We start from the raw sequence: 14121 nt of genomic DNA on the forward strand, positions 1-14121 counted from the left end.
TCGGATCTTTCCTAGTCTCTTGTTTTGAGACTAAAGAAACAATATCTTTCTTCAAAATAAACTTTATTCCTAATATGAAACAAAATTTCTAGAGAAACTAAAAACTCTGGGTCTGAAGGAGATAAGGAAACAAAGAGGGCATGGCAGCCCACCGGGGTCTCAGGAGGCCAGGGAGGACACTGGAAGGACTCTCAGAGGATGCTGGTGGCAGCAGGCAGCACTTCCTGGCTCATGAAAACGTTCAAGTCCAGGTTAGGATCCTCCAAATCCAGTTTCATAAACTTATCCACTAATGTCTGGCAACTGAAGAAGAGAGAAAATCGCAAGATTTATGGCAGAATGGACAACCAAATCCCTGGGCAGAGGGGAGAGGCTGTGGCACAGAAAACCTGGGATCTTGAAGATTTAGGGATTTCAGAAAGAAATGGTGGGTTTCTGAAGGGCAAAGTGCTGGAGGAAGGCTGAGTCCCTGAAAAGGAGAGAAGAGTTGCAGAAGATGCAGAGTGGGCAAAGACACTGGGGCCACACACTAACTTTTCCATTTGGTTCTTCTTTAGCAAATCCTTGACAGGCTTGATGGGTTTTCCACTGCGGATCAAGTCTGAGACCTAGGAACAACAAGCAAGAAGGTGGGAAGAGTAAGGGGAGTTGGGGAAGAGAAGGGGAAATAAGGGTCAGAAATCCTGTGGACCTAGACCCGGGCCCAATAGGACCAGGAATGGAAGGGAGCTCTGATGTTGAGGTGGTTGCACATTTGGATCTCATCACCTCCTTGCCACGAGCCACAAGCTTGTCAGGAAGCCCAGCCTGGGCAGCTGTGTGGGAGGCATGGCTGGCCTTCGCAACACCTTCGCAAACCTGATAGAAGAAGACAAGGTCGTTGCCATCCTCACAGGTCTCCATGGTCTTAAAAGAGAATAAAAGACAGTATATAATCAATCACCTCCTTCCTGTCCTGAAATCCTTGGCCAATCCTGTGGGGCGGGAGAAAAGGGAAGGGATGTGGTCTCTGTGCTGAGGGAGCCCTTGTTCTGATAGAGGAGCCAATCCCCACCTCTGGGAAATGCCCAGTGTGGGCGCCCCCGAGGAGCTAGATTGGTCTCCTCACCAAATACTGCACCAGGGGCCCTCGTGGCAGCAGCTGTAGCTGAACAAGGCTCAGAAAGTTGGTGGCCACAAAGATGTGGGGGCATGTGGGTCCACGTGCCAGCCAGTGTCGGAGCACAGCAGCCAGAAGCGCGAGCCCATCCACCTGCAAAGAGGGCAGAGGTTAGCATTTGGAGCCATGGGGACCCCATGTGCCCCTCTGCACTTGCACTGCCTTTCCCTGTCTCATGTTCTATTTCTTTTCTGCCCACACAGCCCTATTCCATTCCAGAGGCCCAGCCTCACTGTCGTGCTCCTTCATCGTCCTCCATTTTCCCCTCCTTAGTTTCTCCCCTCATCAGTTTCTCCCCTCACCGTATTGGTTCCCTTTCCAAATTCATCAATGAGGACCAGCGACTGTGCAGTGGCATTGTTCACTGCTTTCGCCACCTGCTGGGTGTAAGGTGGACAAGGGAAAGTTAGTATAGGAAGCCCGTAATGCACTGATGACAGCTGGCCTGTGAATAAAGCTGTATACACGCCCTCCCTACTGCACTGCAAGTTCTTGAATGGTGAGGTGCACACTTTGTTCATCCTCTTTGCCAACAGTGACTCACAAGCAGCAAGGGTTCAAGAAATTTTGTGGTATTGATTCTTCCTATCTCTGACCTTAGTGCTCCCCACTTTTAGTATAAAGGGCATGCAGCAGAGGGCATGCTTTCCTGTTATGAGCATTTTCAGGGGTTCCTTTCCCATTATCCCCTTCCTCAATCCCACCTCCCTTTGTTCCCTTTGACCTGGTTGAGGTCGATCATGAAGGTGGAGAGGCCAAGGGAGATGGATTCACAGCTATGAATTCGTGTGAAGATGGCGTCTACTGCCCCAATTTCGGCCTCCTCTGCTGGCACAAAGCTGCCTACCAGGGCCATGAATGTGATCAAGCCTACCTGAATAGGGAAGGAGACAGGGCCTGGGGCCTGGTGCTGTGGGCTGAGGTGAAAATGAGGCTCAAGGCATGAATGGCAGATCAAAGAGAGATGGACAGGGTGAAACAGGAGAAATAGGTAACAGACACACTGACTCTGTCTCTCCTCCCCAATCCTGATCATAGCCCCGTTGACTAATTTAGAATCAGTAAAGAGGCAGAGACATGGGCAGAGACATACTTGGGAGTGGTATGTGCCTACTCAGAGGCGGGTGAAGGAATTTGAGCCACAGAAAGTTCCATTAGAGCATGGCTCTCCAGTGGAGAATGAGAACATGTGAGGTGGAAGCACAGGGATGTGGGTGATGGTCCTTTCATGAAAAGCGGGGTCAGAAAACGGAAGAAGAGCTGCAGGAGCCTGGGTTGGCTGGCAAGTAGGGGTGGAGTAGATGCAGGAGGTGCCAGAGGCCCAGGCTGCAGGGCTTCTCCTCACCTGTTTGAGGTATATGCTCTTCCCTGATGAGTTGGGTCCAGTGATGACTTTGACCCTCCCTTTGTCCCCACCACATTCTGTGGAGTTGGGCACAAAGGTTCGGGCACAGAGTTCCATCAGAGGATGTCTGCAGTGGGCGGAGAGGCACCTCGCATGGCTTGTGGATCAAGATGGATGAACCCCCAGAAGATGTAGCCTTTGGGCCCCTCATGTCTATTCCTCCACCCGCCTCTATTCTTACCTGCCATTCTGGATTCGTACCCCAAGGACTTGTGGGGAGTAACGCGGCCTTGAGTAGCCATAGTCCTGGGCAGCACTGGCAAGAGCCAGCAGGACGTCCAGGCGGGAGGCAAGGTCCAATACTCGGGTTAAGACAGCTGCTCGTGCCAGCACCTGGCACTGCAGCTGGTACATCAGCAGCGTCTCCTGGTCTGGGAGTGGGTGAGGGAGGGAGCTGGAGGTCAGTTCCAGGGGAAAGTGAAGGAGAGGCAGAGGCCCCTAGAGGGATCTGGAAACAGGTTGCAGATACAATCTGAGACCTCAAGACATTCAGAGGAAAAGATAGCCAGAGTGAGCGAGACAGAGAGCAGGAAGAGAAGGGGCCTGTTGGAAGCATCCCCAAGTTGCCCACTCCCCTCCTTCCCCTGGCTGCTGCTTTTTTTAAAACATCTTACAATGCATATAACCTCTGGCTTCTCCTCACCCCGGATCTCGCAGTGCAGGTCCCCCAGCAATGCATCCAGCTCCTTGGTTCGGGCACTACGATAGTGTAGCTTCTCCTCTGAGAGAAACTGGGTACAGGGGTTCAAAGCTGTGGACTTTGTATCTCTTGGTCCTCCTCTCCTTCCCCATCTTTCTAACCCCACCTCCAGCCCCTAACTCTGATTTCTCTTTCCTTTGTCTCAGTGCTGGTAAAGCTCAGAGTAAAACTACAGAGGAGAGATCCCATACTGGGCAGTGCTGCTGTAGAGTAACGCCCTTCCTCAGTTGCTGACTCATTTTCCTCATCACTCACCTTACAGAGGTTGAGGGTCTTACCATGAAGTCCAGTCCATTAATCTCAAAGTCACTGGCCTCTACCATGGAAGGCAGGCGGGGAATAGAAAGAAGGAAGCCGATCTGGGGAGAGTAAAGAGGAGATACTCCACTCTCCTGCTTGGAGACTTACTGGACACCTCCCCACCCTAGAGGGAGCTTAAGAGATCCCTGTATCACCACAAAAAAGTGTTCATGTTCTTCAGGCTGCCCCACAAGTTTTCTTATCTACCAGTATGTCTTTCATAAGCCTAATATCTCCCCCAAAAGACATCTGAAGGCTACACCCACTCTCCTGCCCTCACCAGAGGGATGTAGATGACACTGCATGAAGGAATACGGGAGTCCAGATTCTCCAGCTCCTTGCGGGCAACCTCAGTAAGGAAATTGGGAAGTCCCATCAGTCTTCTCTTTTCTGTGAGGGTGGAAGACATGTGGTTATCAAAAGTGAGGCTCCTGCCCTGGTTGCTATGAAGATCCCCAGTCGTGGTGACCACCTGCCAAGGATGGTACTCCATCACTGTGCAGGGCTCACAGGCCCATCCGCACCCAACACTCACTCTCATCAATTTCAGGATCTATGTTGGGGAGGACTGTGAAGCGATTTTCAGCAAGGCTGCCCTCAAAGTCCACCTGAGGAGTTAAGTACTGTTTCTTAGCACCTGGCACCCTCTCTCTGTCCTGTTCCTCAGCTCTCCTTGGGCCCCAATTCTCCCTGCAGTCCTGCTTTAACTCTCACCCTCCAGATACTTCCCTGAAGTTCTGCCGCCTCCTCCCACCATCCCATTCTTAATCCAATTGACCTCAATATCTTCCATGTTTCCCCATCTTGCACACTGCATTCTCTCTCCCTGACCTCCCTGGGTGCACCACTCCCTTTTTTCTTCCACTCACTACTTTCCCAATGAGGCTGGCGATATGGTGCAGGTCATCAGAGAACTCTTGGGCAATGTCCCGAAAGAGCTGGATGGACTGTGGCAGGGAGCGGCAGGCATCCCTCAGGCCCAGGGCACTGTACACAGTCTGTGAGAGAAACACAAAAAGGAGAACAGCCCACATCCAGCTCAGGTTGAGGTGGGGATAGGGACAGACTCAGAAGAACAAAGACCAGTAGGGAAGATCACAGTAACAAAGAGGGAAGATCTCAAATGCAAAAAGGAACAGTGAGAGTCACTGTAACAACCACTGAAGCTACAAAGACAATTAAGATATGGTCCTGGCCAGGCACAGTGGCTCATGCCTGTAATCCCAGCACTTTGGGAGGCTGAGGTGGGTGGATCACCTGAGGTCAGGAGTTTGAGATCGGGCTCACCAACATGGTGAAGCCCTGTCTCTATTCAAAATACAAAAATTAACTGGGCGTGGTGGCATGCACATGTTAATTCCAGCTACTTGGGAGGCTGAGGCAGGAGAATCTCTTGAATCTGGGAGGTGGAGGTTATAGGCAGATCACGCCATTGCACTCCAGCCTGGCCGACAGAGACTCAAAACAAACAAACAGGCCAGGCGCGGTGGCTCACGCCTGTAATCCCAGCACTTTGGGAGGCCGAGACGAGTAGATCGTGAGGTCAGGAGATGGAGACCATCTTGGCTAACATGGTGAAACCCTGTTTCTACTAAAAATACAAAAAATTAGCCGGGCGTGTTGGCAGGCGCCTGTAATCCCAGCTACTCGGGAGGCTGAGGCAGGAGAATGGCGTGAACCCAGGAGGCGGAGCTTGCAGTGAGCCAAGATCACGCCACTGCACTCCAGCCTGGGGGACAGAGAAAGACTCCGTCTCAAAAAAAAAAAAAAAAGAAAGAAAGAAAAAATACATTGGCATAAGTCAAAGTGTTGAAACTGCATGGTGGGTACATGGGGGTTGATTATATTATTCTAAATATTTTTTACATTTTCCTGAATACAAAGTTAAAAAAAAAAAAAAGAGGGAGGCCGGGCGCAGTAGCTCACACCTGTAATCCCAGCATCTTGGGAGGCTGAGGTGGGTGGATCACCTGAAGTCAGGAGTTCAAAACCAGCCTGGCCAACATGGTGAAATCCTGTCTCTACTAAAAATACAAAAATTCACCAGGCGTGGTGGCAGGTGCCTGTAATCCCAACTTCTCAGGAGGCTGAGGCAGGAGAATTGCTTGAACCCGGGAGGCGGAGGTTGCAGTGAGCCAAGATCGCGCCACTGCACTCCAGCCTGGGCGACAGAGCGAGACTGTCTCAAACAAACAAACAAAAAAAAGAGGGTAGAATAAAATTGGACAGCGTGTCTAGGGTACAGACAGTCTGGAACACAGGCTGAGGGCCTTTACCTGGACTTCTGGGATTCAAGAAGGAAGGCCTCACCTTGTAGAGAACTTGCCAGTCGCTGACCTTGGTGTGGGACAACTTCATGCGTTTCAGAATCAGCTACAGTCAGACAAGGTTACAGCCACTGTTCTCCCTTCCCTCACTCTAATGCCCCTCAAGAAGCCCACTGCCTAGTATCAGCCCTCAACCTCCTTCCCCACCTCCCTGCCCTCCACCCTGGGCTCACAGGCACGTTCTTGATGTGACCCAGGAGCCGATGCAGCATCTGAGCCATGTCCAGATTCTGGGGCAGCAGAAAAAACTGAATGACATCCAGACGAGAATTGAGTTCCCCCAGGTCATGAGTCGGACGTGTGAACCATAGCCTGGAAGTGAGGGTTAGGGTGGGGGTACTAGAAGTTACATCTATCATCTTGATCTCAGTTTGCCAAAAAGTGTGTTTGCAGTCCCTGGGGATTGTGGCAATATGTATCCACGATGTGCTACGGGAATGTAGTGGCAAGTGCAGTGTCCTACCCATTCAGGTGTGTTTACATGTATCTACTGAAAATTGCTAGATGTGAGCATAATTGTGTCTATATAGCACAGTTTCAATGGATAAGACTGTGTGTCATTCCATGTATGTAAGTAATGGAGCTTGTCAATATTTTAGAAGGAGAGCAGTGTGTTGAGGTATTTGTGTGCCAACACTGCAGCTCACTGAGGCTGAGTGACGGTGAGTCAGTATGAGTTTGTATGTCTGCGAAGGTGTCTCTGGGTAACAGCAACAAACATTCGTCTTTTCATATTCTTCCTGTGAAAACATAACTGTCCCATTAGGGATGATAAGCCTTTAATTCAAAATAATGGTCAACTCTGCAGAGAAAAAAGGATTGGGGAGGGACATTTAAGGGGCTTCAACAATAGTGTCTTATTCTTTTTTTTTTTTTTTTTTTAGACAAAGTCTAGCTCTGTCACCAGGCTGGAGTGCAGTGATGCAATCTCGGCTCACTGCAACCTCCACCTCCCAGGTTCAAGTAATTCTCCTGCCTCAGCCTCCCGAGTAGCTGGGACTGTAGGTATGCACCACCATGCCCAGCTAATTTTTGTATTTTTAGTAGAGTCAGAGTTTCACCATGTTGGCCAGAATGATCTCGATCTCTTGACCTTGTGATCCACCCGCCTCGGCCTCCAAAAGTGCTGGGATTACAGGCGTGAGCCACCATATCCAACCAATAGTGTCTTATTCTTTTTTTTTTTTTTTTTATAGTAAGCTCTGTCGCCCAGGCTAGAGTGCAGTAGCACAGTCTTAGCTCACTGCAACCTCCGCCTCCCAGGTTCTGGAATTACAGGCACCCGCCACTGTGCCCGGCTAATTTTTGTATTTTTAGTAGAGACGGGGTTTCACCATCTTGGCCAGGCTGGTCTTGAACTCCTGACCTTGCGATCCACCCACCTCGGCCTCCCAAAATGCTGGGATTACAGGCGTGAGCCACCGTGCCCAGCATGTCTTATTCTTAAATTGGCTGATGGATATATAGATACTTGTATTATTATTATTTTTGAGATGGAGTCTTGCTCTGTCGCCCAAGCTAGGGTGCAGTGGCGCGATCTCGGGTCACTGCAACTTCTGCCTCACAGGCTTAAGTGATTCTCCTGCCTCAGCCTCCCCAGTAGCTGGAACTACAGGTGTGTGCCACCATGCTCAGCTAAATTTTGTATTTTTAGTAGAGATGGGGTTTCGCTGTGTTGGCCAAGCTGGTCTCAAAATCCTGACCTCAGGTGATCTGCCTGCCTCAGCCTCCCAAAGTGCTGGGATTACAGGCATGAGCCACCACGCCTGGCCATTTGTATTATTATTAATAGTTTTTATAGAGACAAGGTCTTGCTATGTTGCCCAGGCTGTTCTCAAGCTCCTGGCCTCAAGCAGTCCTCCTGCCATGGCCTCCCGAAGTGCTGGGATTACAAGCATGAGCCACTGCACCTGGCCCGATAGTATTATTATTTACATCTTTTTTTTTTTTTTTTGAGACAGAGTCTTGCTCTGTTGTCCAGGTTGGAGTGCAGTGGTGCGATCTCAGCTCACTGCAACCTCCGCTTCCCAGGTTCAAGCGATTCTCGTGTCTCAGTCTCTCGAGCAGCTGGGATTACAGGGGTGCGCCACCATACCCAGCTAATTTTTGTATTTTTAGCAGAGATGAGGTTTCACCATGTTGGCCAGCCTGGTCTCAAACTCCGGACCTCTGGTGATCCACCTGCCTTGGCCTCCCGAAGTGCTGGGATTACAGGCATGAGCCACTATGCCCGGCTAATTATTTACATCTTTTTGTGTGTTGGAGGTATATCCTAATAAATTAAAATAAATTCAGGCCAGGTGCGGTGGCTCACACCTGTAATCCCAGCACTTTGGGAGGCCGAGGAGGGTGGATCACGAGGTCAAGAGATCGAGACCATCCTGGCTAACGCAGTGAAACCGTGTCTCTACTAAAAATACAAAAAAATTAGCCGGGAGTGGTGGCGGGCGCCTGTAGTCCCAGCTACTCGGGAGGCTGAGGCAGAAGAATGGTGTGAACTCGGGAGGTGGAGCTTGCAGTGAGCCGAGATCAGGCCACTGCACTCCAGCCTGGGCAACAGAGCAAGACTCTGTCTCAAAAAATAATAATAATAAATAAATAAAATAAAATAAAAAATCATATACAGAAATAAATGTCTCATCTGTGTTTGTCTAATTCTGGGTATCCCTGTATCCTTACTGGCCATGAAAGTGTGAGACTGTAGGGACTTGTGAGCCCACAAATTCTTTTCTACATAGAGCAAGTAACTAAGGATGCTGTTTTATGTAAGAACCAACATGTGCACACACTAGGTCCTGAAGACTTGTATCTTACATTGCAGTCTGTGGCCAGTTACTTCGGGTTAGAACACCCCAGATTAGAATGAAGCAGAGCATCCAGATGGCTTCAAGGGTGGGTTTCAGGTACCTCTGCTCCTTGGTCACTAAGGGCTCCCACCAGAACAGTGTAGGCCAGTCTGTAAATAGCCATCCCCACTTCAGAAAGCACACGCGCCACACTAAACACTTAGGTATCTCTGACTCATGTCCTGCTAGTACTGGGACAGACTTTAGCTAAACCAAACTCAGTAATTTAACAACTGAGAAAATGAAACCGTTAAAAGATAAGCAACTTGCCCAAAGTCATACCGCCAATGAGAACAGCTAAGTCTCAAAATCATGTCTCCAGACTCCTAGGACAGTGCTCTTTAGAGCATACTGTGACATTGTCATATTCTTGGTGCCCTGTCCAGCTTTTAGTTCTTGAACTCCTGGCCTCAAGCAATCCTCCTGCCTCAGCCTCCCAAAGTGCTGGGATTACAGGCGTGAGCCACCACATCTGGCCCTATATTATTATTTACATCTTTTTGTACGTTAGAGGTATTTCCTAATAAAATAAATTCGTATACAGAAATACTAATAAATATGTCACCTCTCCTTAGTTCATTAGATTATATGATGATTCTTCAAGTTATATGATCTCATGACCTGTCTGATTCCATTTGGGGAATACGCACTCGTCCCCCACCTTAAATCCAGCTCTCTTCTCCACCGAGAATTCTCTCCCTCCCATCTGTGGCTGAGATTAAAGATCTGCACCTGAAGCAGTGGAGAATGTGTGGGTAATTAAATTACCCTGCCGATTCCTGGAGATGCTGATTACCTGATTACCCTGCTGATTACCTGGAGATGACCTCAGAGATTATCCTAAATTAACCCCTACAAGATACACATTGCAGCAGGAGGTGAGGTAGGGGAAGGATTGTGCACCTGAGGCTAACAAAGTTTTCCACTCTGAGTGTTTAGAGATGATGTTACCAGTGTGTTTGCATTTGCGTTGTGTTCACACATTGAGTGCTACTATGTATAAGACCATGTGTCAGACACTGAGGTAACAGGTATGGCCACTAGAATAGAGTTCATAGCTATGGAGGCAAGCAGATTCACTGACTGCTAATTCTAACCTGATGTGACAGTGCAACTAGAAAAACATAAACAAACACTATGTGAGCACAAGGAAGGTGCACATCAACTCCTTACAGGTACCTGTAAAAGCCAAAGGGTAACAGTTGGATTGCACCTTGAAGAGGATGTACTTTTTTTTTTTTTTAAGACAGAATCTCACTCTGTTGCCCAGGCTGGAGTACAGTGGGGCAATCTGGGCTCACTTCACCCTCTACCTCCTGGGTTCAAGCAATTCTCCTGCCTCAGACTCCTGAGTAGCTGGTACTAGAGGCACGCACCATGACGCTGGGCTATTTTTGTATTTTCGGTAGAGATGAAGTTTCACCAAGTTGGCCAGTCTGGTCTTGAACTCCTGACCTCAAATCATCCACCTGCCTCAGCCTCCCAAAATGCTGAGACTACAGGCGTGAGCCACCGTGCCTGGCCTGGATGTAAGATTTTGACAGGTACAGAACAAGGAAAAGACTTTCCAGGCCGGGCGCAGTGCCTCATGCCTGTAATCCCAGCACTTTGGGAGGCCGAGGTGGGCAGATCATGAGGTCAGCAGTTCAAGACCAGTGTGGCCAACATGGTGAAATCCCATCTCTACTAAAAATACAAAAATCAGCCAGGCATGGTGGCGGGCCCCTGTAATCCCAGCTACTCCGGAGGCTGAGGCAGGAGAATCGCTTGAACCTGGGAGGTGGAGGTTGCAGTGAGCCAAGACCGCGCCACTGCACTCCAGCCTGGGTGACAGAGGGAGACTCCGTCTCAAAAAAAAAAAAAAAAAAAAAAAAAAAGACTTTCCAGAAAGAGCAGCATAAACACAGGCATGACATGTTTCCATAATGGCAAGTGGCCCTAAATGACTAGAATATAAGGTAGATCCAGTAGGAAAGGTCTTAGAAGGGGCTTGAGAAGGTGAGTCTAGAAATTAAAACTGGGGTAAATGTGATGGACCCTGAATATCATTATACTGCTTAAGATGCTAATCTTCATCCTGAAGGTAATGGGAAAACCTCCTGAGGTTTATGTTATTTTCTTTCTACTTAGGCTATTTAAAAAGTGGAGTGATGGCCAGGCACAGTGACTCATGCCTGTAATCCCGGCACTTTGGGAGGCTGAGGTGGGCGGATCACCAGGAGTTCGAGACCAGCCTGACCAACATGGTGAAACCCCGTCTCTACTGAAAATACAAAAATTAGCCAGGCGTGGTGGTGGGCGCCTGTAATCCTAGCTACTCGGGAGGCTGAGGCAGAAGAATAGCTTGAACCCGGGAAGTGGAGGTTGCAGTGAGCAGAGATTGTGCCATTGTACTCCAGCCTGGGCAACAAGAGTGAAACTCAGTCCCAAAAAAAAAAAAAAAAAAGGGAGTGACATGCTTAGATCTCTGTTTTGGAATGACAGATTTTTTGTTTCTAGCTTACTTGAACTGGCAGAATGATAGGTATTTTAGAATGAAGGGTGGCTTAGAAAAAGAAGAGATCAGAGGCAGAGAGACCAATTTGAAGGCAAAGGCAATGCTCCAGGTTAGAAATGATGATGACCAGAATTAGAGCAGTGGAAAGAGACAGGGATAGCTGGGGGAGACATTACAGGATAGAATCAATAGGACTCAGTGAATAATTAAATATGGGAGATGAGGGAGAAGCATCAATCCAAGGTTCATGGCTTGAGAAGGTGTACTGCCAGCAATGCCATTAACCAGCAAAGGGAATGCAGGAAGAGGAACAGATCTGGCGGGCATCAGTTTGGATGCTCTGAGTTTGAGCTGCCTGTGAAAACTGCAGGTGGTGATATGCAATTAACATTCACATACGGACCTCGAAACTAGAGACACAAATTTGAGAGTCATCACAGAAATGTGAAGTGTGTTTTCTATAACTAAAGATAACCATGCTAACATAGCCATGTGTTATATTAGCATTTTGTTTTTGTTTTTTTTTTGAGACGGAGTCTCACTCTGTTGCCCAGGCTGAAGTGCAGTGGCGCAATCTTGGCTCACTGCAACCTCCACCTCCTGGGTTCAAGCGATTCTCCTGCCTTAGTCTCCTGAGTAGCTGGAATTACAGGCACCCACCAACATACTTGGCTAATTTTTGCATTTTAGTAGAGATGGGGCTTTACCATGTTGGCCAGGCTGGTCTCAAACTCCTGACTTCAAGTGATTCACCCACCTTGGCCTCCCAAAGTGCTGGGATTATAGGCGTGAGCCACTGTGCCCGGCCTTACATTTTGTGTTTTCTCCTGCTGCTTGTATGTGTGCAAGTCTGTGTATCATCAATGGGTATATGTGTACCTGTGCTGACAACAAAAAATGAGATGAATATCAGCTACTACACAAAGCTGTTACAAGGATGAAATGCATTTAGCCAGTGCTCAGTAAAGGGCAGTTGCTTTACTACTACTAGGTGGGGTGGTATATGTGAGAATCTGTATACTGCCATTAGTAGGCTTTAGTATGTAGTGTGCATATGGAATTCATGCATTAGTGTATAGTATGTGTGGGACCCACTCACCTGAGCAGCTTCTCGCCCCACTTACAGCGGCATCTGTTGAGGATTCCTGTGAGGGATAAGGCAGGGAATGAACTTGTTACAAGGCAGGGACAGGGAATGGAACGTGTTTATGTGTCTAAGCTGAGGCATCCAGGTCAGAGGTGCTGGTTGTTGAGGAAGCTGGCCTGGGAGGGCACAAAGGCAGCCAAAGCTGGTGCCTGGCCACAAATATGAGCTGGGATTACCGTACATGGAGATGGGGGAAGGGATGGACACTCACAGGGACACTTAGCCAGAAAAATACACAAAGCAGACCTAGTTAAAACTCAAGAACCAGCCGGGCGCAGTGGCTCACGCCTGTAATCCCAGCACTTTGGGAGGCCGAGGCAGACGGATCACGAGGTCAGGAGATCGAGACCATCCTGGCTAACACGGTGAAACCCCGTCTCTACTAAAAATACAAAAAATTAGCCGGGTGTGGTGGTGGGCACCTGTAGTCCCAGCTACTCGGGAGGCTGAAGCAGAATGGCATGAACCCGGGAGGCAGAGCTTGCAGTAAGCGGAGATCGCGCCACTGCCCTCCAGCCTGGGCGACAGAGGGAGACTCCATTTCAAAACAAAACAAAACAAATAAACAAACAAAACACAAAAAACTCAAGAGCCCTCCCGCCCCTCCAAAAATACAAAAACTCAAGAGCTGGCAGGGCAGGGTGGCTCATGTCTATAATCCCAGTACTTTGGGAGGCCACGGTGGGTGAATCACTTGAAGTCAGGAGTTTGAGATCAGCTTGGGCAACATGGCGAAACACCATCTCTACTAAAAATACAAAAAAATTAGCTGGGCATGGTGGTGCAGGCCTGTAGTTCCAGCTATTCAGGAGGCTGAGGTAGGATGAGGCAGGAGAATCACTTGAACCCAAGAGGCGGAGGTTGCAGTGAGCCTAAATTGTACGACTGCACTCCAGCCTGGGTGACACAGCAAGATTCCATCTAAAAAAAAACCCAAAAAACAAAACAAACAAACAAACAAAAAAACAAACAAAAAACTCAAGAGCCCAACACACATATGTAAAAAACTGGAGGGCCGGGCACGGTGGCTCATGCCTGTAATCCCAGCACCTTGGGAGGCTGAGGCGGGTGGATCCCCTGAGGTCAGGAGTTCGAGACCAGCCTGGCCAACATGGTGAAACCCCGTCTCTACTAAAAATACAAAAATTAGCCGGGCGTAGTGGCAGGTGCCTGTAATCCCAGCTACTCAGGGGGCTGAGGCAGGAGAATCGCTTGAACCCAGGAGGCAGAGGTTGCATTGAGCCGAGATCGCACCATTGCACTCCAGCTTGGGGGACAAGGGCGAGACTTCGTCTCACACACACACACACACACACACACACACACACACAACTGGACACAACAGGCCGGGCGTGTAATCCCAGCACTTTGGGAGGCCGAGGCGGACGGATCACGAGGTCAAGAGATCGAGATCATCCTGGCTAACACAGTGAAACCTGGTCTCTACTAAAAATACAAAAATTAGCCAGGCGTCGCGTCGTGGCGGGCGCCTGTAGTCCCAGCTACTCAGGAGGCTGAGGCAGCAGAATGGCGTGAACCCAGGAGGTGGAGCTTGCAGTGAGCTTATATCGCACCAATGCACTCCAGCATGGGCGACAGACCGAGACTCTATCTCAAAAAAAAAAAAAAAAAACTGGACACAACTTACTGAGATATGAAACTATATGGATATTTGCAGAGATGTCCCTAATATACCCTAAAGCCAGAGACAACTGATAAAGACTCTATACAAATCAAATA

General features: G+C 48.9%; 1 protein-coding gene across 14 annotated transcripts in view; it reads right to left on the bottom strand.

The window, feature by feature from the left end:
- Window positions 1–46: 46 nt before the first annotated feature.
- Window positions 47–14121, bottom strand: part of MSH5 (mutS homolog 5) — a 21437-nt gene continuing 7362 nt past the window's right edge. For 7 of the 14 annotated variants that reach the window (XM_063633212.1, XM_063633207.1, XM_055264427.2 and 4 more), the window contains 16 exons: window positions 12334–12379; window positions 6065–6203; window positions 5875–5937; window positions 4434–4562; window positions 4100–4172; window positions 3845–3954; window positions 3543–3623; window positions 3208–3295; window positions 2746–2935; window positions 2505–2631; window positions 1884–2033; window positions 1462–1536; window positions 1109–1252; window positions 769–906; window positions 535–608; window positions 47–303 (listed from right to left, as the gene is read on the bottom strand). In XM_063633212.1, the coding sequence (XP_063489282.1) occupies window positions 192–303; window positions 535–608; window positions 769–906; window positions 1109–1252; window positions 1462–1536; window positions 1884–2033; window positions 2505–2631; window positions 2746–2935; window positions 3208–3295; window positions 3543–3623; window positions 3845–3954; window positions 4100–4172; window positions 4434–4562; window positions 5875–5937; window positions 6065–6203; window positions 12334–12379 (1739 nt within the window). In that variant the 3' untranslated portion in view covers window positions 47–191. Of the gene's footprint in view, window positions 304–534; window positions 609–768; window positions 907–1108; window positions 1253–1461; window positions 1540–1883; window positions 2034–2504; window positions 2632–2745; window positions 2936–3207; window positions 3296–3542; window positions 3624–3844; window positions 3955–4099; window positions 4173–4433; window positions 4563–5874; window positions 5938–6064; window positions 6204–12333; window positions 12380–14121 lie in introns of all 14 variants that reach the window. The other 7 variants (XM_063633209.1, XM_063633206.1, XM_055264426.2 and 4 more) reach the window with 6 other exon arrangements.

Source organism: Symphalangus syndactylus, chromosome 23 (assembly GCF_028878055.3).
Source record: "Symphalangus syndactylus isolate Jambi chromosome 23, NHGRI_mSymSyn1-v2.1_pri, whole genome shotgun sequence".
NCBI classification, from domain to species: Eukaryota; Metazoa; Chordata; class Mammalia; order Primates; family Hylobatidae; genus Symphalangus; species Symphalangus syndactylus.